Below are 25,211 nucleotides of genomic sequence, written 5' to 3' on the forward strand. Positions count from 1 at the left end.
CCGATGCTAAAAGTCTGGTTACCTGCAGTAACGGGCCACTGCCATCAGGCCTGACCGAGAACTGGCTGGCTCCCAGAGCGGGCTCCAAAGTAGGTACCAGTGTGTGTATCCCCAACCTGTCTGCCCTGATTTTCCCCTCTTCAGGGACTAACCCCTCCTTCCCCCTGCACTCCACTGTGCCCTGGTTTCTCCAGCCCCTTGTTCCAGGAACAGATCCCTTGGCCCCGCTGAACCTTGATTTTCCCCTCCCCAGGCCTTTGCTCCAGGGACTGCCCCCCTGTGCCATGATTTACCCACCCTGGCTCTAGGGAGCAACCCCCCTGTCCTGTTGTGCCTTGATTTCTCCACCCCAGCCCCTTCCTCTGTGGACTGATCCCTGCTGAAGGTACTAAACCAGTGATTCTCAAACTTTTTGTACTAGTGACCCCTTTCACAAAACTGAACATGCCCTGCCCTACCCTGCCCCCACTCACTCAATTTCTTCCCCCCCTCCCCCCCCCCCGTCGCTTGTTCTCCTCACCCTCACTCGCTCAGGGAGTTGGGATGTGGGAGGGGGTGAGGGCTCTGGAGTGGGGCCAGGGATGAGGGGTTTGGGGTGCAGGAGGATGCTCTGGGTTGAGACCAAGGGGTTTGGAGGGTAGGAGGGGGAATCAGGGCTGGCTTGGGGCATAGGAGGGGGTCAGGGGTGCAGTCTCTGGGTGGTGCTTACCTCAGGCAGCTTCCGGAAGCAGCGTCATGTCCATCCCTCAGGCCCCTACCTGGAGGGGTGGCTAGGCAGCTCTGCACGCTGCCCCGTCTGCGAGTGCCACCTCCTGCAGCTCTCATTGGCCGCGGTTGGGACAGGGGCAGTGCGCAGAGCCCGCTGGCTGCTCCTACACGTAGGAGCAAGGGGGGAGATATGCTGCTGCTTCCGGGAGTCACGTGGAGCCATGGAAGACAGGGAGCCTGCCTTAGCCCCCCTGTGCTGCTGACTGGACTTTTAACAGCATGGGCAGCGGTGCTGACCAGAGCTGCCAGGGTACCTTTTTGACTGGGCGTGCCGGTAAAAAAAAAAAAAAAAAAAAAAAAAAAAAAACAAACAAACACCTGGCAACCCTAGCTGCAGCTCCTAGCCCCAGCTCTGCAGGCGAGTCCCTCCTGACCCAGGTGGTGGGGGGTGAGAGGGGAAATCACCAAGTGATGTGGGGGGGGGGGAGAGGTGGGACAGGGGAGGTTCTAGCACTCATAATGGTGTCCCTGTTTTTTAAATATTACCAAGGTGGCAATGTGAGGTGCCACTGGCATTCTCAAAACCACTGCTGAGGTGCTGGTGCTGCCCACGGCTAACAAGCTGCTTGGAGTGCTCACTGACACCACAACCCCTGGCTCTTGGGTGCCCCAAAGTAAGATTTCCCCCCCCCCCCAATCTGGGTGCTCCATTGCCTAGCTCATGACCAGGGGGCCAATCCTGCAGGGGTTCTCAGAGCATATCTATGACCTGCTACTTGGCACAAAGACAGCCAGGGCAGGCAGGTCTGGAGTGTGTGTGTGTGTGCCAAAAGTGATGAGGGGACGCAGCTGGGATGTGGGAGGCCTAAGTTCAAATGCCTGCTCTACCTGATTTATGTGGAGCAGGGACTTGAAACCAGGCTATTGACTGTCTTGTGTGCATGTGTCTCTTTGCATGATGGCTACCTAGGACAGGTCAGCTGCTTAGGTGCCAGGAGTGGGCTCACAGTTGAGAACTCAGCACAGATCAATGGTAGTCAGGTGCTGTCAGGGTTCCCTCCCCACTCTGGGGTACAGATGTGGGGACTCACATGAAAGATCCCCCCCCAAGCTTATTTCTACCAGCTTAGGTTAAAACCTTCCCCAAGGCACAAATCCTTTCCTTGTCCTTGGACGGTATTGCTGCCACCACCAAGTGATTTAGACAAAGATTCAGGAAAAGGACCACTTAGAGTTCCTATTTCCTCAAAATATCCCCCCAAGTTCCTTCACCCCCTTTTCTGGGGGGGCTTGAGAATAATATACCAACCAATAGGTTAACCAAGTGAGCACAGACCAGACCCATGGCTTTTTAGGACACTAAAAATCAATCAGGTTCTTAAAAGAAGAACTTTATTATAAAGAAAAAAGTAAAAGAAGTAACTCTGTAAAATCAGGATGGAAGGTAATTTTACAGGGTAATAAAAAGATTTAAAACACAGAGGATTCCCCTCTAGGCTCAACTTCAAAGTTACAAAAAACAGGACTAAACCTCCCTCTTAGCATAGAGAAAATTCACAAGCTAAAACAACAGATAATCTAACACATTTCCTTGCTATTACTTACGATTTCTGTAATTTTAGATGTATCATTTCAGTAGGAGCTGGGTTACCTGCTTGGTCTCTTTATCCTGAGAAAGAACAACAAAGAGAGCACAAACAAAGCCCCCGCTGGCCAGATTTGAAAGGATCTTATTCCCTTTTTGGGCCTTTTGGTCAGGTGCCAAGCATGTTATTTGAGCTTCTTAATCCCTTACAGGTAAAGGAGGGATTTTATGCTACCCTTTGCTAAATGTTTGACAGGTGCTTAAATATCTTTTGAGGATCTAGGTCTAAGCTCCTCTTTGTTCTTCTGCATTTCACTCTGGGCTAGCTTACTCAACTCCCCACTCAGCCTGGGGGCTTCTGAGGCTCCCAGCCTTACTGCATGGAGGAGAGCTAGGCACCTATGTGGGGACTGTGGGGGTGCCTAACTCAGGGCTGAGGAGTTGACCAGGTGGCAGGCTCTTGGGTAGATATGGCCACTGTTTGGGGCTGGCCTTAGCTGACAGGAAATGGAGGGGATCATTGCCTTTTTATGTTTGCATGAGATTTCATAGTAGCGTGGGAGCTGAGCACTCACTCGTGTTTATAAACCAATGTAGCTATAACCTGTCTGTCCTATAAATGCTTAGATATGATGAAAACATCCAGCCCTGTGCAGTAGAATGCAGCCCTCTTTCTCACTTTTGGAAGCATAACATAAGGTGACCAGTGAGCAAGTGTGAAAAATCAGGACACAACCTTTCTTCCCCCAGGTGGGGGTGTTTACAGTTGTGTGTATATATAAGATACAGCCACTATAGTGGAACAGTCCTGATAACAGCGGGATGTCTGAGCACCCTAGCTTAAAAACCAAAGAGTGAGGGATTCTACCTCTGAGCGAGGGCTTGATGTTGGGGTATGTGATACCATGCTTCACTCAACCAGTGTGCAAATAAATTCCTCCGTGAAGGACAGGGGTGGGCAAACTTTTTGGCCTGAGGGCCACACCGGGATTCTGAAACCATATGGACAGCTGGGTAGGAAGGGCTGTGCCTCTCCAAACAGCCTGGCCCCCCAATCTGTCCCCTCCTACTTACTGCCCCACTCAGAACCTCTGACCCATCCAACCCCCCCCCTGCTCCTTGTCCCCTGACCACCCCCTCCTGGGACTTCCTGCCCCCCCCGGAATCCCACCCCCTGGGACTCCCACACCTATCCAACTGCCCCCTGCTCCCTGACCGCCCCCCGGGACCCGCCGACCCTTATCCACCCACTCCCCGCTCCCTTACCATGCCGCTCAGAGCACCAGGACTGGCTGCCGCGCAGTCTAGAGCACCGGGGCAGGCCAGCGGCTCTCGCAGCCGTGCTGCCCGGCAGGAGCTCGCAGCCCCGCCACCCAGACCACCGGCGGCATGGCAAGCTGAGGCTACGGGGGAGGGGGGACAGTAGGGGAGGGGCCAGGGGCTAGCCTCCTGGGCTGGGAGCTCAAGGGCTGGGCAAGACGGTCCCATGGGCCAGATGTGGCCCGCAAGCCATAGTTTGCCCACCTCTGGTGTAGGAGACACCATGCAGCGAGGCAACTGTTATGATGTATGCCCTGTGCAGAATTTTTTTTTCCAAATGCTGTTGGCCAAAAACTTTCCCACATGTTTGATCACCATGTTTTATTAAAAAGATAAGTTTTCAAAGATTCCACCAAATAGCAGGTAAGAGAACCACACCGACAAATACATGACAAAGTTAAAAATATATTCAAAGGATCAGGGTTCAAGGCAATGCATCCAACCCTCAAGCTCTGTTCCTTCCAAAGGATTGAAGCGAAGAGCATGTTTCCTTTTTTTTTTTTGCTTTGGAGAAAAGATTAAATTAAGCATAGGCCATAAGGCATGCTCGCCAACCACAGCACGTGGAGCAGATCCATAGCCTGACACTAATTAGCCCGTTACCTTCCCAGTGTTTCAACACAGGGATCACCACCTCATGGGAACGGCCCCTTGCACCCCTTTGTCACACTCCCTCCCTATGCTCTGACACATCTCACCTTCAGCTTCCCCGCATTGGCCCTGTGTGTATCTGGCAGCTGTTCACAGTTTTTAAAGAAGAAAAATTAAGTTTTTTTAAAAAATCTCTTTCAAAATAAAATGTAGCCCAGCTACATTTGTAACATTTCTAGGCTGAAGCCACTTATTCAGCAACTACAGTTAGACTTCCACAGTGTATGTACTTTTCTGCAGTTCTGGTTAAGTCTTTCTCTTCCTTCTCCCCACCCCCAATAAAGTGTGTAATTTTTAAAATATATATAATATAAAATCAGCTGTGATGCTCCAAATCCCCATAGAAATAGTCTATACTCAAGGCATTTCTGAAACATTTGTGACAGAGGCCCTGGCTATGATCGAGCCAGGGGATTTTTTTGGTTGAACCAAAGTAGCTCACTGCCAGGTTGATTCTTAGCAAAGTGACCAGACGGCAGCCATGTGCATTGTGGAGATTCCCCTTTAAACCCTGCCTTGGGTGAGGTAGTCTCTTTTTTTGTATTTTTGGGAGCATGAAAGTTTGGTGCCAAACTGGATTTGGATTTCATGGGCAGTTTGGCTTTTCTTGCATTCGTGTGCTGGCTTCTGGTATGTGCAGCTAGCGAAAGCTCCATCTCTAAAAGGGAGCCATGGAATTGTGTTGTGGTCCTTCACCGATGGGCAACAAGGAAGCAAGGAAGCTTGTATTCCAAGGCACTGCCCTTCTGCAAGCAACATAAAGGAATCTGGGACAGTAAAGTTAGGGTGAAATTTTTCTATTATACCAGTGTAAATCCAGAGGCACTGTAGCAAAGTTGCTCCAACGCACAGCAGTTACTCCAGCTTTATAGGCATGTGACTCCATTGACTTGGAGTGACTTAAATGGACTTACTTTCACTTTACACTGGGTTAACCGAGGGCAGACTTTGTCCCGCAATAGCCCAAAATAGCTGGAGTCATTCCAGCTTGCAGGGATTGCTAGATAGGCTAATTCTGTAAAAGGCGTTTGGAGTCACAGTAAATTGTCTTTGATGCTGTTTGGGCTGATACAGCAATAACCTTCCATTCATTTAAAGTCAATAGCTGTGGCCATCAGCATGCCAGACACAGCAAGACCAGAAGCTGTTTTAGGAACAGACACATAATACTGGCCTTGATTTAGTTTATCTCCATCACAACGTCCTACATTTTCACCAGGCCCAGGAGTATAACTCACAGCTGCTGATGTTCAGAGGGACTACCTGACACTGGGAGCACAGCTTTGGCCAATTCTGCACTGTTCCACCAGTGTAGATACTAAATAACGAGTTAAACTCACTGGCATTACTTCAGGTTTACACTGAGAGAAGAATTCAGTTGTGGGTTGTGCATGCAGGAAGACAGGGAAGATGGTATAAAGGGAAGGAAACTTTTCCCTTTGACCCCTAATGTATCTTTTCCTTTTACTTCTAGGTAAAATTATTCCTGTGACCAGCTGGATGAAAAGTGGCTATTTAGGGGATATTTGTCAACTCTAGTTCGGTGTGTGCACAAACATCTGGGAAACTTGGGGAAGTGGGAACAGCTGCCCCGATTTGTTCCTCTCTGACACTGTCAAATGAACAATACAATCCTTCCAGCTAGATAATTACCATTTCCGTTAGGGGTAAAGTGCTTTCGCATGTCTTGACTACTTCGGAAGCAATCTCACTGTCTAGTCCATGAGTTCCCCACCTGGCACAAGTTGCAGATGGAGTGGTTATGTTTAAACATACAGTACAAAAATAAAAGGCACAAAACACGTCTAATGCAGCAGATGGTGTACAGTAAACGGAGTCCCTGGTATTTAAAACATACAGAAGTAAGAGGGGTACAGTTAAGGGAGTTCTGCAGCTGCTCCAATAGCCTTTGAAATCTCCATTCATCACTCCCTGAGGCTTCCCCGCTCCTTGGCATCCATCATTATCGCTTGCCTAGCCTGGGCTCTAGTCTGCAAGGAGTCTCTCTGGAAGCAGGAATGCAGGGAGTTGATGGCTGCTCACACGCAGGTTAGAGGAAAATAGTAAGTGGCACGTCTCTAGTTCCGGCTTGAAAGAGCAAATAAATTATGGGCACTATGCAGTGCAGATCAACGAAAGGGATTTGAAGCTATCTGAAATGTTGTTTGGTGGCTTCTCATCCCTTGCTGGCTCATCTCACCAATGGCCATGCCCACCAACAATGTGGTGACAGAGTTACCGTAAAAGACACAATCAAATATATATCTACATGTATATATTTTGTTTAAAGGCTTGTTCCCTAGTGGACAGTGCACTACAGAGAAGGTCATTTCCAGGAGTGGGTTCAGTCCAGAGCACCCCCTAGGCCTCACTGCAGCACTCATAAATATTGTCCTCCATGAGCGCGATCACTTGCTCAAACTTGTGCTGCAGCTGTGTGCGTCTCGTGGTGGGGTTGGAGTCCAGGGCATTCACTATCTGCAGGAGCAAGAGCAGTGAAGCGATTAATGCGACATGCACCAGCCTTGCCCTTTCAGTGTTCCAAACAGGTGGTGTGGGGAAAAGGATGAACCATCTGGGCCTAGTGCCCTGATGAGGTGTGGAGGAGGGGGTTATTTGCCCTGTCACTGGACTTTTTCAGCATCCCCCCCGCCGTTCTTTACGCATTTTTGGAGCCACAGATTGCTGACTGATCCAGGCTACATTTCACTTTCAGCCATCCTTGCCAAACAGTGCTCAGATCAGATGAGAATAGGTTACTGGTCTTCCAAGCAGCCAAGGGATTGGAGAGAGAGAGAGAGAGAGTGTGTGTGTGCGCGCGCGCGCGTGCGTGTACAAGCTGCCACCTCAGGGCTGGGCTAGCGCACTGTAAAACAAATAGGACTGCATTAGGCCTGCTCTTTAAAGGGGGGCTCACCTGGGCCTCCTTTTCCACACCCATAGATTTGTGGGGACAATTAACTGTGGGCGGAAGTGAAGGCACATAGACATCTAGCTATCTGATTTGCAGGTGCAACAAGGAGCCACCTACATGCTCTCATTTGCATCCACAAACACTTGCAAGACCAAATTTCAGGCCAGAAGAAGGGAGAACGACTTGTAAATTGAGACCTGTTCTGAATTCTCTGGTGATCTGACAAAAGGGTTGAAAATGCACCTAGGTTTTAAAAAAATCTGTGACTGACTTTACAGGAAGGAGAGAGAGAGGGTTGAGGGGAGACACAGAGAGAGGGAGAGAGAGAGACTAGATAGATATGGACATCCTAGATCCTCAGCTAAGGCCATTCCATCAGTGACAAAGAACAGTCTCTTCCTTGTTCGGACTCTTTTCGGTGGGACTGAGGGCAGGTAAGACACTTGACTGATAAATCACAAAAGAACATCAGAGAGACAAGGTAAGGAAGGTAATAGCTTTTATTGGACTAACTTCTGCTGGTGAAAGAGACAAGCCTTTGAGATTACACAGAGCTCTTCTTCAGGTCTGGGACTGTTGTAATCCAGTGGCTCTATTCGGTCCATGATTTTTAGAATCTAGCAAAGTTATGAATTTAAGCTTAAAGCATAACTCTGCTAGACACTAAAAATCATGGACTGAATAGAGAGACTGGATTTATGGTTTATTAAAACAATTTATAGCCCACTAACAACCCTCCCCCCACAGCTACCTCTCCCACCCCTCCAGTTTCTTTCCCCCCTATGTCTGGAGGGATGTTAATGCACCACCTCATCTTGAATAGACCCCTGAAATATGTGTTAACTACTTATGCTGAGTAATCTGTTCCTCCTTGCATTTAGCTGTGACAGTCTGAGAACGTTTCCCAGACCTGAAGAGCTCTGTAAAGCTTGAAAGCTTGTCTCTCTCACCGACAGAAGTTGGTCCAATAAAAGATATTACCTCACCCACCTTGTCTCTCTAATATCCTGAGACTGAGGCTATGTCCAAGTTACCACGGTAAGTCAACCTACGCTACGCGACTCTAGCAACGTGAATAACGTAGCTGGAGTCGACATACCTTAGGTCGAGTTACCGCGGGGCCTACACCACGGGGGGTCGACGGAAGAAAATCTCCCGACGACTTACCTTACTCTTCTCGTTGTAGGAAGAATACAGGGATTGACTGGAGAGTGAGCCGCAATCGATTTGGCGGGTCTTTACTAGACCCGCTAAATCGACGGCCGGTGGCTTGATCTCAGAGCACTGATCCCTGCCGTAGTGTAGACCTGCCCTGACATGGCTGCACCAATGCTGCATACAAAAGGACATCAGATATTTCCCCACAGTTACCTGGAATGCTGAGCACTGACTTCACCTCCTGACAAATGAAGCTGCTTACCTGAGTGCGGTATCTTTTGGCATATTTATATATTTCAGCCATGGCCACGTTGGTGTTAAACTCATTCCGATATTTCTTCATAAAAGATAAAACAAACAGGGAGGAATATTAGTCCAAATGCAGGAATCTAGTCCGTTCAACAGAAAGCAACTGGAGTAATAAAAGGCTTAGATCTGATTTGCTCTAAGTTAACACTGGATCAAAATGCTTGGACTCTTGTTCCCATCTACGTTATTCAAGCTATATGTTATACTTGTTTAGTGACTTCAGAGGCAAAGGCCAAAATTTATTCCTCTCACAAACAGGGCCCACCTCCACAGATTACACTGGGAGTGGCATTTGTTTATGCCAGGGATGAATTTGGCACCATTTTAATAATACTATATAGCACCATTCATCTGTAGCTCTCAGTATATCCCAATTAACCCACCTGGTTGCATGTGATAGCAGCCTTCAACTAGCTGAAGGCGGGTTCCAAAGAGGATGGAGCTAGGCTGTTCTCAGTGGTGGCAGATGACAGAACAAGAAGCAGTGGTCTCAATTTGCAGGGCGGGGACTAGGTTAGATATTAGGAAAAACTAGTTCATTAGGAGGGTGGTGAAGCACTGGAATGGGTTACCTAGGGAGGTGGTAGAATCTCCATCCTTAGAGGTTTTTAAGGTCAGGCTTGACAAAGCCCTGGCTGGGATGATTTAGTTGGGGATTGGTCCTGCTTTGAGCAGGGGATTGGACTAGATGACCTCCTGAGGTCTCTTCCAACCCTAATATTCTATGATTCTATGAAGGGTGGGCCAGGACTCATTAAAGCTGAAGCCCAGCTGGGGAGGAACTGGGTGGCTCTCTAAAGGGAGCAAGTCGAGGGCAGAAGGGGTCTGCAGGGAGTGAAGGAAGAACGCTGTGGTCACTCTTTTGGTGGCAGAGAGCAGAGGACCAGGACGCAGCAGTTCTGATGGTTTTGGGTGTCCCTGCTGGGCCTGGAGATAAAGGGGAAGAACTGGCTCCACCAGGGAGAGGCCGAACCCAACAGCAGGCGAGTGATCCTGAAGCAGCTTAGCAGGGATAAAACTTGTAGCCATGGAGGTCTGGGGAGTTTAATGCTACCCTCTGATGCAAGGGTTACAGTGGATCGGGAAAACAGCCAAGAGCAGGAACCAGATCTTCAGGGAGCGAGCCCTGGGAGGCACTGGCCGTATAAGAGCCTGCAAAGGGGCTGGGGAGAAAGCTTGGGGGGAAAAAAGGCTATAGTAGGAAGAAGTCCAGGGAGGCAGCAGCAAGGAGGCTGGTGGAGCAGACTTTGGGTTATAGGGTCCCTGGACTTGGTTTCCCTACCAGCCACTGGGAAGGTAGTATGAGGCCCCTGAGAAGTGGCGAAGGACAACTGAAAACCCTGAGTGAAGGGCTGTAGAGATGATGCAACCCAGATTTGAGGGCCAAAGACCAGATGAAAGGTTTAGACTCTGTTGGACTTCTTGTTATCCCAGAAAGGGTAGAACTTAATGGTGACCTGGCCAGAGGGCTGAATTGTGAGACAAGACAGACCACAGTGAGAGCTGAGTATCTGTTGGTAGAGGCGCTAGGGAGGAAAAAGCCGCTATGCCTGCCCAGCCACGAGAGGGCATGCCAGCCACGTGTCAACCCTTCCACAATCTCCAAGCTCATCACAGAAGTGGGTCAGAAAGAGCTGGTCGGGAAACTTCTGACAAAATATCTTTCATTGGAATTTGCAGATTTGTTAACTGAAATGTTTTTGTGGAGCTGGTTCTATTTTGATGAAGCGCCGATGGAACCCAGGCAGCAAACGTGACTGCCAGGCAGGTTTTGAAACATGCCTGGTTTCCTAGCTCACCTGCCCAGCTTCCCAGTAGCTCATCAGGCAGATTGCCTCTGAACTGGGGACCTCAGGGCTTCTAGACTCTTTGGGAAGCTGGTTCCCTGGGCTTCCAACTCCCAAGAGCAGGGTGCTTGGGTAGCCAGCTGGCCTCGGAGCTTGGGAGACCTGGCTCCCAGTGCCTTGGCAGCCTGCCAGGCAGAGTTTTGTTAAAAAAAAAAAAAAAAAAAATCTAAATGGAATGTTTCAGTGTTCCAAATCAATTTTTTTTAAATTTGTTTCATGGAGAACATCAAAATTTTGTTTTCATTCCAAATCCTCTGCAAACTGGAATTACTGTTCTCAGGCCAGCTCTATTATTCTAATTTTATAGAGGAGGAAACTGAAGCACTTAGCAGTGAAATCACAAACAAAGACACTGGCAGACCTGGGTACAGAACCCAAGTTTGTTCACTCCCAGTGCAGGGATGTGCTGGTCTACACTGATGTGCTAGAGAGAGTCTTAGCTTCAGAATCAACTGCCTTTTGGTTCATCAGAATTCTTCTGTCTTCACAGCAGCACATCACTCATTCCTACCATGCTCCTCTTTAGGGCAAATAAACAGGGCCAATCCCTGACAATTTGAAGGTTGCAGCTGGAGAAAGTGGAGTTAGTGGATCTGGCTCTATGTTTATATAGAGAGAGGAGAAATGATTTTTCCCTTTCTGTTCCTCCTTCAGCATTAGCATGTATGATGCTCAGTGCCAGCGCCCTGTGCTGCATTACCCAATGTCCTGTACTGCAGACAGCTGATCCCTGCCTGCTTTCCCCATAGGTTACCTATCAACCTTGTAGCCATTACGGCAGCCAGAAAAGGTGTGCTCAGCAGCCTGGAGAACACCACCACACTCCCACAACGGATTCTGTGGGACTGCTCCTGCTCCAGCAGACACCAGTGGGTGTATGAGTAGACCCTCTTTAAAGCTACCATGGCTTTGCAGATTTCTTACCCGTGACTCCTCTGCGAGGTGTGCATTCATTTCCTGCTCACTGAGAGGCGGCATGTCGTGGATCTGTTTGTAATAGCGCTGCACTATTTTCCTATACTCTGGAATCTCCTTGGCATACAGTAGTTTATTGGTAGGTGAGTCCTAGAGAGAGAGAGAGACAGATGGAAACTTCATTGGCTCCAAGGCTCATTCCCTGGTCATCCGGGCTTCACATTGGAAGTTTAATATGAAGTTTTTAAAACAAGAACTTCAACTATGTTAAGGAAAAAACTCAACTTTTGGGTCCTGGTTTTAACCAGTAAGATGCACAAAATGTGTGCACAATTGCATGACTACTGTGCACATACAATGGCTAAGACTGCATGTAAATCAGGGTCCTGGGTACATACATGATGAGGTGTTGCCCAAATTTACACATTCATTTTGGGCACGCAGACTGTTTAAAAATCAAGTTCTTTATGTCACGTTGGTGGGAAGGACTGAGCTTTGCAGGTTGACATATTGGCCTTGGATTCTTTTTCATTAGAGTTTTGATTTATTTTTAGTCGTCTAAAACAATGTGTCCAGCTCACATTGTGTCTGATCGAGTGTATGTAAATTAATAAAGGGAAAATAACCAACTACACTTTGTTTTGTCCAAGTGGACATTAATCATCTCATTCTCCCTGCCCAGCTATCAGGGATGGTATAGCCCCACCAGCACCTACTCAGACAAAAGTCCAAGTAAACTGGTGGGATCAAATTGATCCTCCAGGTAGTGCCATTCCTTTCAATAGCATTACCCTGGGAATGACCTGGGCCTATTACCTTTACATGGTGCCCTGAAGGTCAACAGTCTGTCTGTTGGGACAAGGAAGGGAGAAAGTTCTAGACTGAATGATGCTGTACTGAGACTAGCCTGTCCCAGCCCCCAGACACACAGGTCCAGGGACTATTAGCAAGAGCACACCAGCTGACCCCATATGTTGCAGCTACACAGGGAGGGAATGGGTCCTTCAGCTAGAAAACCAGTTAAGGCCTTCAAGGTTGATAGCAGCACCTTGAAATGCACCAGGCCATAACCAGGAAGCCAGTGAAGCCTTTAGGGCACAGCTGTAATATGGGATGTGGCTAGCACTAGTAAGGGTATGTCTACACTTTTTCTGGAGGGGTAATTTCCAGCTTGAGGAGACATACCTGCGCTAGCTCTGGTGGTGCATAATGGCAGTGTAGCTGCAGTGGTGGGAGGGGCTACCCACCCCGCATACATCCCTAGCATCTCCCACTTGGGGCAGCTGGTCCTTTCCACCACTTATGCTGCTGTGGTAGCACTTCTGTTTTTAGGGTACTAGCTAGTGCAGGCATGTTTCCTTGAGGTGGAAATTATACTACCAACTCAAAGTGGAGACATACCCTTACTAAATGGGCAGCGGCATTCAGCATCAGCTGTAGGGTCCGTGTGGTTTCAACCCCTCAGACTGCATTTGTGCAATGCCCTGCATATTTATATAGCCTGTTTATAACACTTCCTTTACAAAGCTCAGAGGGAACCAAACTTCCTCTTAGTTATTTCTCCGTTTCTGTATGTATATGTATTATAAATTGTATGTTGGCACAGGGAGTGCATGTTAAAGTTTATTACATACACAGAATACAGATATATGTGATCTGATTCTAATCTCATACCAATTTAAACTGGGAGTAACTCCACTGAAGGCAGTGCAATTACATCAGTGTAAAGCTGGTGACATACTGTATATACAGGCCACTTTACTTTTATGCGGGAGATTTATTCTTCCCACATTACTCAACGATTCCTTTTTTATGCTATTGTGTTTCTGAAAACATTTCCATCTGCTGTCTGACCCCAGCTGACCCCCCCTTCTTTAATCGACAGTTTGACAAGGACAAATTATAGGTGTTTCGTAACAGACTAAAAAATGTTCAAAACCCAAACAAACAAAAATCAAGCACTCATTAGGTCTTCCTCCAGTATTAAATCTCTCCCAGCGAAGACTTCCTGATGCTTTTAATTTAGGTGGAATGCTCTGCCCCAACACCCAGCCCCCCACAGGGTGTGCTCTGCATCACATACTGCACCATGAGGACATGATTTACAGCACTCACTCATAAAACTTATTTATGTCAGGAAGTTTCAGATGTCAACACCAAACTCAGCGGAGCCAAAGGGAGGACAATAAAACACACGCAACCTCTCTTCCTTCTAGCTGCCTGAGCTATGGAGTTTGAGGGTGATGTGAGTTACATGGGGGTAAAACGGGTAGCAGTGAGAGGAGAACCAGGCCCATACTTTCTAGACTCTTGTATATTTACAGTCTGTTCCTTGAGTCCTTACTTCCATGATTTCAATTAGACTGTTTGGGGGATAAAGAGCCGCAGGATTAGGCCCATAAAGACCAATAACTGTTCTGAACTACTAACATTTATCGGTGGTAAAGTGCAGAGAATAGCCTCAGCAACATAAAATCCCAAGACGAAGCTAGATGCGTGGGCCTGATTCTGATGTCCCTCAAATCAAGAGTAACCCCACTGAAGTAAATGGTGTTACAGCAAGGTAAAACCACTGTGACTGAGTAGAATCAGATGCCTAGATACTAGGGTGATGGGCATATTCAAAATAGGGTAGAACTAAACTGATTAATCCTGTGTGAACTGATGGCACCTAGATCCGCCACCTGATCTTGGCAAAGTCTCTGAAGGCAAAAACACTCATTCTCGCTTAGCCTCATGCAGTTGTAGAGTGACGTAATCAGAGCACTGCTCACCTGAACAAACCGTGACATGTCGCTTTTCGTTTTACAACACTGAAAAATGACCCCTTCTGGCAACACCACCAGAACTTAATAACGAATGATTGCTTTTCTGTAAGTGTGGCTGAACTGCCGACAGACCAGAATACCCTAGGATAGCCCTGCTAGAAATCAAACAACCTATTCAAAGGATTGGATGCTCTTTAGGGTAGGGACTGTGTCTTTGTATGTGTTTGTAATGCTCTTAGCACAATGGGAGCTGATCCTGATTTCTGGCAAATATCATCATAAAAATAAATAAGACCCTGATCCTGCAAACAATTACACATGTGCTTAAAACAGAAGTAAATGTCCCTGCTCTTGTGTAAAATAAAGCACGTGTAACTGTTTTTCGGGAGTGGGGCCTAAATAAATAATCATTCTCTCTGTCATGTTTTCAGAGTATTTTCGATAGGCCCCTATAAGGTTTCATACCTGTTTGATTCCACAGGACTTTTCTGTACAGGACAAACAATACCTCATGCTGTTGGGCTGAGCAACACGGACAACTTGCTTTAAATGCTGGAATATGTGCTAGGGGCAGGATGAGCGCCTCATACAAACAGTACTTATATAGCACTTGATATTGCCAAAGAGCTTTATACAAATGGATTTGTTAACCCTTTAATTCCTGAGGTAGGTTAATATTATTATTCCTATTTCACAAATAGGAAACCTGAGTGGTTAAAGCCTAAATTCCCAAAAGTGCAAGTGAACTTCCATGTAGACCTCACCTGCCCGTGGGCTATGCCCGATGCATACATGCAAGTCAGGGTTGCTTGTGTGCGCACAGATCTATTTGTACACAACCCTGACATTGCACGCAGGTCAGAGGTGTGTACAAAAAGGACCACACACACGTGGCATGTGCACCCTCAGTTTGGGGGAGGCAAGCCCCCTGCCCTGCCCCTTCCGCCCAAGGTTTGCCCCCGCCCCAGCTCTTGCTGGCTGGCCCACCAGCGCTGTCCCAAACCCCAGCTGGCCCCTGGAGTACAGGAGTAGCCCCAAGTCTGGGCTGGCCTGCCAGAACCCAGAGCAGTCCGGAGGAGCCCTGGCTGACCAGGACTGAGCCCCTGAGCCTGGGCCACCCAGAGGAACTCTGAGCCCTGCCATGGCCCAGCCCCAGGGCTGCAACAGGAAGCATTAGTGGAGGTCTGGGAAGGCTTAGCCTCTCCCAGCCTCCTTTACCCACTGCCCATGCACACACACTTTGAAAATTTATGACCAAGGGCCAGACTCTCAAGTTATTTCGGTGCTTAACACCTATTGATTTCAGTGGGAGTTAGGAGCCTAAATACCTGTGATGTTCTGGGCCTAGGTCACTTGGCCAAGGCCTCAAAGAAAGTCAGTGGTGGAGCTTGGATGAGATTGCAGTAGTTTCTGGTTCCCAGTCTTGTGCTTCTTTCACTAAAGCCTTGTCTATGCTAGAAAAAGAACTATACCAGCAAACCCTGCTAGTGGAGACCAGTTTATACTGGTTTTTTTTTTAGTATAGCTTCTACCAATTCCCTGAATGGAATAGGCAATATTGCCAAAAGGACTTTTTTTGGTCAGTATAATTGCATGTCCACCAGGGCTTTTGCCAGCATAGCTGTGTCTCTTGGGGGGTGATTTTTCACATTCCTAACAGACGTAAGCTTATCTGGCAAAACATAGTATAGACCAGGTCTCCACTGTGCTGCCCAACATGGAACAGGCCACAAGCCAATTTTCAACCTGCCTTAATGTTTTCACTGTTAAGGGCTTGATTCTTCCCTCTCTTTCCCCAGGGTCATTCAGGAATAGCTCTGTTGAAGTCACTGAAGTTGAACTGTTGTAACTGAGATGAGAATCTCACTTCCATTTAAAGTTGCATTCTAATTTTCCTTCTGACTCAAACTATTGTTAATGCAGGTCAGGAGTTGGCGCATAGCCTCTGCACGGGACTCTCAGACAGAGCGTCACAGAAAGCTGGAGATGGGGCCTACTTGCAAAACTGGGATTTGGATTGGAGACTGCCTGAGATTCAGGAGTGTCAGCACCCCAGGGTTGATGGGGCCCATCCTTACACTTCTCAGCCCCATAGCTGCCATCAGCCATTATGTCGGCTGTAATTAACACACATGCTGTCATAATCCCATTTCTTTGTGTACTCATGGTGATGGCTGTTTCTCAGTTTGAGCTTTTATCCTATTGGGCTCAGCAATAAAGTTTTCCTTTAAGAATGGGAACAATATACAGCGCAGCGCACCACCTGGTCTACTGATGAAGGACCCAGAATATTTCATTCACCATTTAGGCTTCAATTTCCTTAACTTCCCAGACTCTGGCTCCCATGTTGCCTATCATTCTAGCATGCTTACAACCATGCACTCCCATCACCCAATCTCAATTCTTGTAAGACTAACTCTGAGCAGAGAGTGGGGTGAAGGGACAGATCCATCTTAGTGGGAGCTGCAGATCTGTACCTTGCCCAGCTGTAGGTCGGAGATGGAACAGGCATCGATGAAGGCCTGGGCTATGACAGAGAGACAGGCGTCTATATGGTCAGTCTTGTCGATGTCAAAGACAAACTGGGGATTCTTCAGAATGTTGACCCAAAACCTCAGAGGTAGGCTGCATGGGAAAGCATCAGAAACAGACTGGATGAGCTTTGACATTCCCAGATCAGTCCAGAGTGATTTGAGAAAAAGAAAGAAAAAAGCAGACGGGGTGATGGAGGAGAAAAAACACAAGAAAAAAAGAAAAGGGAAAAATATGGAGACAAGGTTATTATTTAATTGTTGTTACCATCCCTTGCTGTGCATCACCTTGGCTAGAAGGGGCAGGAATGTGTTTCACAGATGACGGGGAGTTTCCCTTAGGGTGAAGTGTGAGGATCAGGCATGGAGTAGGCATGAGTATCCCTACCTAGGTATGATCGCTGCATTACACCTTGAGTAATTCATTGAGCCTTGCATCGTTCATGAAAGATCTCTGTGCTTTTGCCTGTAAATTTAGAACTAACTTCCTACAAATGGTGCTGATCCCTGTCCATCCGTCTCAGTGTCAGAATGTAACCAGGGCCTGATGGGTAGGCACAGTCCTGGAAAACATCCCTTGTGTCTGACCTTCATTACGTTTTCTCTCTCTCCAAGGGCATAAATCCAGAAGGCCATTGCTGTCTTGCTCTTTTTTGTCGCTTTCACCCTGTCTTCCTAGCACAGATGTTTGGAACACCTTTGTGGCAGCTATTTCAGTACTGGTGACTGTGCCCTGCAAACACAACTTGCCATGAAATGGCTCCAGCACAGACAGCAGCAGTGCAAACTTCTCTCCACCTGCTCCTCCCCGGCCTAGATGGATCAGTTCTGTGGCTCACGCGTTCCTTGGCTTTGCTGCTGAGCCTGCCAGCTCAAGTGCCAATGTGGATGGAGAGACCTGCCCACGAGGCGTTGTACTGAGACCACGAAGCAGAACTCCGAGCATCTGATGGTAACAACTCTGGCTCACAACCAACTTGGACTGGATTAGAACAGCGGCCAAGAAGGGAGAGGCCCTGTAGCCCATTAGCAGCCCTATCTATTGGCGCATCAAAAACCTGGAGATAAAATTTCCATACCCTAAACCAACCTATTATGCTAATTTGCATACCCACTGATCTTCTCTCCCAAAGCATGTTCTTAATTTCCATGAGCTGGGGCTGGAACAGCTGGTCCCATTGTGGCAACTTCAGGGCCAACTGCCCCTCTCATCTGAGAGGTGCTGAGCCTCTCCTTCAAGTTTCCTCTCTCCTTTCCCCCGAGTTCTCGCCACTCCTTTTCTATTAAGATGGCTGAACTTCCTTCAAGTTTCTTCCCTATCTCTCCCTTGGCCCTCTGGGTCATTCCTCATTTCTGTGTTCCATGGCCTTCCTTAGTAATCTGGCTCCAGCTCTCTGCTTTTCTTCTTGCTCAGTGATGCCAACTCTTGCCACTTTACCATCTGTCTCCCAATATATGGTGTTCTTCTTGAAGTGCCAGCTCCTGGAGTCACGTGAAGATGCCAGCATCTCAGCGGTTATTAAAAAAACAGTAACTTTCTAGCCTTCATGGCTGCAGAGAGAAGCTTGAAAATGTGACCCCCGAAAGGTTCAAAAGTCAGAAGACAAATGAAAAGAACCCAAATATATTGCTTCAAAAATCTCGTGATTTTTAAGACAATCTCATGACTTTTTGTGGGCCAGACTCCGGATTTCTGTATACCTGCGGTTGGCAATATTGCTAGCTCTCTGTCCCCACTTGCCCCTCGGCTTTTCTGTCCCCCTTTCTGCCCCTTTTTCCTCTGTCCCTTAGTTGTACCCCTCAGCTCTCTGTTTCTGCCCCTGCCCCAGTTCTCTGCCCCACCAAGCACTCTAAATCCTGTATTCGTTACCAGCTCTCTGCATTATCACTCTAATGATTATTTCAGGGCACTGGGGCTTTGCATCTACTTGTCCTGCTGAGCTGGAAAGGAAGGAAATAATGGGTCTCATCTTCCAAACCTGTTGGTTTTCCAAATGTGCAAAGTGTCAGGGTCAGAGATCCCTCTTTTCTCCGCTTGCTCCTCCAGGAAGTCAAAGAAATACTTGATAGCCACAGGCGGCTTGTCCTCTCGCATACAGAGAATGGCTTTGAATAGGTCATCCAGGAACTTCTGCAAAGTGCCCTAGGGGACAAGCGCACATAGCATTGGCCAAGGTGAAGCAGCAACAACTAAAGAAAAGTTACTATTCCGAGGGGATTAGTTTGCTCTTCACAAGTGAAAGAGACTTTGCTGCCAGTTTAGTAAATTGAGGAAGGGAGGGGATGCAAAATGGGAGAGAGAAAGGTTAGTTTTGTGCCTGGTGATATAATTAGCTCCAGTTCGGAGCTAATTTCTTTTGGCATAGAGGTTGCTTTTTCTTACTGCTGGGATCTCAGAGCACATCTGTGATTGTTCTGCACAGTAAATAGAAAACTAGAGATTGTTGGCCATTCTTATGATCTCTGGTCCAGCTATACATCACACTGGGATTAAAGATGGGCTTGAGCCCAAGCCCTGAATCCAAACACCCTTGGAGTGTAGGGAAGTTCCAAACTGAATCCAGATTGAACCAATGTTCTTCCCCCTCCTCTGATCTGAACATCCCCAAACTTTGGGAAAGTCTGTGCCCAAATCTTAATTCTGGGTCTTGAGCCTCTGTTGTAGTCCACATCCCTTTCCTAAGTGTATAGGCCAGGCCAGGCCACAGGGAGGTAACGTGTGGCTTCATTAGGCAGACTACCAGCTAGAAAGTCAGAGAAAACTACAGGGTCTGCTTATGTCCAGCAGCTTCAAATTCCTTATATTCGGTATGGCAGAGTCCCATCTCTTCTCTACAGCGAGGGATGCTACAGCACCCATCTCTACTCAGGGCATAATGTAACCTTGCTTAAAAATAACAAGTCACATTTTTTGACAGAGCTACCAACAGATATCCTATTTCCCATATACAAAACTCTCACCCTGCCCTAGCTTCTCTTACCTTTGTAGATAGTAACCTGGTCAAGTAGATCTCAGGTAGGACTTTTTTCCTATGGCTCTGTCTATGGGACTTCTTATGTTCAATCAGTTCATCAGTTGGAAGAACCTGAGTCAATACAAGAAAAAATATGCTCATGATTCCTGCCTTCGGGACATCTTTTTACTGAGTACGAAGGGATGTTACCAACACACAATTTACACAGTAAATAAAACATTATCTGTGCTGCCAAACGCACAATTAGATTAGTTAAAACTGAAAGAAACTTAATGATCAAACTGACTTTTTGCTATTTGTGCCTTTTGTTCTACTTCTCTTAACTTGGACAATGAAAATGAACCGATCAATTTCATTTAAGTTTTTGGTCTGTTTCACTTCTTGAATTCCCCCAGTGCTACTGTAATTTGGGATACCAGCAACACAAGGCCAGGCTTACACAGAAAAAGCAGCTTGTCTTGAAATGTGGAAAAAGCACAAAAACTTTGTTTGATTTGTTAACAAACCCTCTGCTACCTTTAAAACAAAAAACAAAATCTAAATGTTCCATTGCTCAGATCATTGAATTAGTGCCCCGGCAGTGCCCTAGCATGCCACTGATGTACCTCTTCTGATTATTTTCTATGTGCACGTTCACCCTCTCTCTCTTTTCCTGCAGTGCTCCTAGTATTTTTTTTATTGGAGCACATTTTTTTAATTTGGAAAGATGTGAAGTTCATAAAATATTTCCTGATGCTTGAAATGCCCCTTTCCCCCTTATAACAATACATCACTTCAGACTTTCAGAGTGCTGTCCAAACATTAACTTGTAAATCATCACTACCTCACTGAGATGGGTGAGTAATAGTATTTATGTATTAAGTGACTTGCCCAAGGCTTCACAGGGACTCAGTGGCAAAGCTGGGATTAGGAATCAGGCATCTCTCTCCTAGCTTGCTGCTCAGTCCATGCTGTTGTCTGAACTCTCTAATGGTAATCGGCATCTAGAGCAGGCCACAGATCTCTGCTCTGTTTCCATTGCAGGATAGGTTTTATGTTCCATGCTGGTAAGGCTGTCTTATATGCAGCCTCTCGACCCCACTGTTGGTCTCTCTGACGGGGAGGTATCATGGGGAGCCAGCATCTCACTGAGTGCAGTGTAAAGGGGTTCCTCTGCCACTGTCACACATAGTGCTTCAGCCCCACGGAGCTGGGTTACGTTAACATAATCAAGGCTGAAGAAGATTCACTCTTCTTTCATCACATACATGGAAATGACATGGGTCCAAAAGCAGAAATACCATGGGGGGAAGAGGTTACCAGGAATATCATAATAGTATAGTCACATTGAGTATGATTCTCCTCTCCCATCGAGTTTCATACCATTGGAACTTACCTACCCCTACTTTGGAATGTAACTCTTTGGGCCAGATCTTTAGCTGGTGTCAATCGGAACAGCTCCATCGACATAAATAGAGCTATGCTGATTTAGGCCAGATGAAGATCTCTTGCTATAACAATTCATGATTGAGCAACAGAATAAAAAGGTTGGAATCTTTCTGTATGGCAGAAACTACTTCCTTGTAAAGATTAAGTTGATAGGCTTGCAGTGTACTCCATTTTTTGGAAACATCCCTGACTCGCAGGGTTTTGCTCTTCCTGTATCTGTTAGTTGGCAGCCATCAGAAAGGTGAAATATGTTTGAGACTATGATCAAGATTAAGATAAAAACTGAAATCTCTCTGCCAAACACACCGTATGTTCAAGTATTACCTTATTACAAAAACAATGCAGTAACCACAGGGGGCTCAGCCAACCCCCTGGGCAGGTCTGATCACCAGCCAACAAGCTAGCTGGGTGACAAATGCATCCGCCTGCATTTACTGTACATATGGAAAGCATTCCTAGCTTTGCCTTTGACAAAAAAACTCTGCACAGCATTAGTGCCCTTTAAGTGCACATTAATACATTGCTGCAAGGCAGGCTCATTCCGTAACAATTGTACATTGCAAATTCCATCGGGCCAGGCCTCCTTCCCACCCACCACACTCCTCTAGCTAAGTAATTCTTTTCCCAGCCACAAGACAGGGCTCCAGGGAAGTTGCTGTTGGGATTTGTGTGCATTCATTGCCTTTTCCTTAAGTTATCAGTACCTCCTTTCTCAGGCAATTTCTTGGTGAAAGGGTCCAGTTCCCAAATAGACATTTTCTACAAAGGAAATGGGGAGGAGGTGGGAGATGGGTGAAGTAACCCCCAACAAAAACACCCTTGGCCACACACAGTGGGAGAGTCATTAGCCTTGATGGCTTTTGGAATGGGATACTTACTAAATGAAAGTATTTTTCGGTATCCAAATCCTTCACTGGAAAAAATAAAGAAAAACAGACAGCTTAGTTTCTTATGTTGTGCCTCAGACAACTTCATACAGAATCAGTTAATGAAAACGTTTGGGTGTGGGTGTTGTTTTTTGGGGAAGGAGCAACAAGGACAACACTAAGTGATTCCTGTACAAGCCACTTTAGCTAACCCTGACAGTGTTTCTGTGAAGTTGGTATTTAACCCATTAGACAGATGGGGAAACTGAGGCAGAGAGGCACAGTGACTTGCCTGAAGACAGTGTCAGAGCCAGGATTAGAATTCGTGAGTTGCCAAGTTCCAGTCCTGCACTCTGATCACTAGTTATGTTTGTCCTTGTCTAGGCTGTACTTCAGCATTTATCATTACTGGACAACATACTGTTTGATTCGGATTTCAGAAAGTCTCTCTTATCACCCGGTCTCAGAAAGGAAACTGATTTCTATATGCTGACTAAATCTGGCGCCCAAAAGCTGCTGTAACTGTTTGTTTGCAAGCAATGACTTCTGCTTTCAGACTCTGATGGTCAGTAGCTACAGGGAAAGACCCAGCAAGACATACATTTCTGCAAAGACACATTTGACTGGGGCACCATCCTGAATCTACTCCACTTATTCTGCGAATGTGTCACTCTGAGCAGCAGCATTTCTGGGTAGGTGTGTTGCTTCAGCTGCTCTTTGAACTTGCTCTTGAATGGCAGTGCAACACTTTTCCTCCACCCTCCTCTCCATCCAACACAAACTTCCTCCCCTCTCCAAGCAGTGCAATGATCTTCAAAATTCTTGTGGCTTAAAAGTGATCTCAAAGGCAAATGACATTGGAGCTGTGCCATTTTTCTTCTTTACCACGTGTGAAGGCCTAAAGAAACTGGCAGCTTTTAAAAACTTTATGTCTGATTTTTTCTTCATATGAAATTCTTGTCTACCCTGCCTTTGCTGGATGACTCTATGCAGCACTTGAGAACTAGACAGATGCTGACATTAAAAGAGATTGACATTGCGTAATTGAGAAGGGAAGCGATCTTTGATTAGATTTTCAAACTCCTCCTTTTCTGTTTTGTTTTTGTAAACACCTGTTCAATGCAAACCTCCAACAAACATCTGGAGAAAAAAGGTTCTTTGTGAAAGATTCAAACACCTTCAGACTGAGGGATAGATATGGCCCGGCCCCGTTCTCTACACAGTCTTTGAGCAAACACAGGAGGAGACTTGATAATCCAGATGTTTAAGGTTAAAAAAAGAAAGAAATCAGAACCCTCCCCTCTCCTCCACCCACACATTTCAATAAAATAATAATAATAATAACAACAACATAACATTATTATTATTTGTATTACCATAGCACCTAGGAGCCCCAGTCATGGACCAGGATCCCATTGTGCTTGGTGCTGTATAAACACAGATTAAAAAGGGCCTTTAGCACAAAAGGACACAAAATCAATTGTTTTTCCTTTTTACAAGTGACCTATAAAACCCTTAGTGTTGGAATGAGAAGTTTAGAAGTTTCATCGCTGGATGTCAGAGTGACACATGAGGATTGACCATAAAACCTTGATCTACCACTCGTACACTACTCATCCAACTAAAAGCTCTTCACCCCTGTGCCTGATGTGAAGCATTCAGCAGAAACTGGGAGCTGGGCTGTCACAACACTAAACAGCAGCCATTCAAGTACAAAGAGTGACAAATGGGCCTATTCAGCAGCACTGATGGAGATGACCTCATGCGGTCCAGCCTGATGACCAACGTATTATATTCCCAGCAGTCTCTGGTCCTGGCCCCCCACAGCTCTACAAAATACTGCAGCAACACTGCTCCCAGCTCTTTGGATTCCTTTTTTTTTTTCTCCAGACTGTTGGCCGCCACACAGAGAATGTCATGCACTGCAGTCAATAGAGCACTAAGTGTCTCTGCTCCGTCTTTCTGTCTCTTTGTCCAGCCATCAATTCTGGCTGAGGGTGCTGCACCATTCATATATAAAGGGCAGGATTCAGCCACACAAGTTCCTGTAGCATAAGTGTTCTGTGAGCAGCTGAAGACATCTGGGGCTTGTTGTATCTCAGTAGTAAAGAATCCAGTGGAAAGGAGGGGGCGTTTAAGAGCTGATTGCTCATTCTGTATATATTTGCCACAGTGCCATGAATGGTTTCAGAGTAGCAGCCGTGTTAGTCTGTATCCGCAAAAAGAAAAGGAGGACTTGTGGCACTTTAGAGACTAACAAATTTATTTGAGCATAAGCTTTTTTGGGTAAAGAGCACCAGCTGGAAAAACAATTGGAGATACTGATATACCGCACCATGAGCTCGGCACTCCAGGGGGCGCCACAGCCGGCCTACAGGTAGCGCTGAGGCAAAAGTCTCTGACGGCTGTGCACATGGGCGTGTGCACACCCACAATGGAATCAACATGAGCAAGCACTTGAAGAAGAACAACTGGAGATCCTGTTGGTCTATTCCATTGTCAGAGGCTCACTCAGAAGTCGCCAGGCCACCCAGCATAGCAATGCTGAGACCACACTACAACTGTGGGGCCAAATCCTCAGTTTTTACTCCCACTGAGTTTTGCCTCAGGCTCTGGGTCCCAGTGAGGATCACAGCTCGATAGCCTGCCATGTGGTCAGCACTACAGAAAAGAGACAGATGAAGCTGAAACTGAGGGCACCCAGCACTGGGGCTGCAGGCATCTCAGAAATATCTGCCCTGTGTACTGACGAGGGCTTCCCATGTGTTTACAGCATTCCCAGGCAAAGAGGAAGCATGTCACAGGCTGAAGTTGATCATCATCACTGGTTGAATGCTTGATGCATTTCCGGGGGATGGTGCTCCAGGAATGAGGGGAACCACAATATTCTAGCTAGCTATGAAAAGGTTAACCCCACACTCATCTGTTCAGCAAGAGGTCTGAAATGTGCAATCTGCAGGCTCTCTGCACCTCCTCAGAGCCAACCCTGATCCCACTTCCCATCTCTAAAAACAAAGGTCACCTGTGCCATCACTATGAAAGAGAGAGAAAAGCAAATTACCTCGACTTAGCGTGGTGTCCTTCTTATCTGATAAACTCATTGCCAGAGAGGCACCTTCAGGAATCTGAGGAGGACGAGAAGAACAAAGGTAAGGGATGTCAAGGAATGCTCGGGATTACAGCTAAGCGAGGTAGCTCTGTAGCTGGGGCAGCCTTGTACTCATGATGCAGCTGTG

The 25,211-nt window shown here is 46.8% G+C and overlaps 1 protein-coding gene across 1 annotated transcript in view; it reads right to left on the reverse strand.

Annotated features, from left to right (window-relative positions):
* Positions 1-3,850: 3,850 nt before the first annotated feature.
* PLXND1 (plexin D1) overlaps positions 3,851-25,211 on the reverse strand; it is a 124,107-nt gene continuing 102,746 nt past the window's right edge. The window contains exons 29-36 of the mRNA XM_074957580.1: positions 25,037-25,100; positions 21,988-22,022; positions 19,688-19,792; positions 18,686-18,849; positions 16,653-16,800; positions 11,417-11,557; positions 8,599-8,673; positions 3,851-6,742 (exon numbers count right to left, since the gene is read on the reverse strand). Coding sequence (XP_074813681.1) covers positions 6,626-6,742; positions 8,599-8,673; positions 11,417-11,557; positions 16,653-16,800; positions 18,686-18,849; positions 19,688-19,792; positions 21,988-22,022; positions 25,037-25,100 — 849 coding nt within the window. The 3' untranslated portion in view covers positions 3,851-6,625. The remainder of the gene's footprint in view (positions 6,743-8,598; positions 8,674-11,416; positions 11,558-16,652; positions 16,801-18,685; positions 18,850-19,687; positions 19,793-21,987; positions 22,023-25,036; positions 25,101-25,211) is intronic.

This window comes from Natator depressus, chromosome 7 (genome assembly GCF_965152275.1).
Source record: "Natator depressus isolate rNatDep1 chromosome 7, rNatDep2.hap1, whole genome shotgun sequence".
Classification (NCBI taxonomy): domain Eukaryota; kingdom Metazoa; phylum Chordata; order Testudines; family Cheloniidae; genus Natator; species Natator depressus.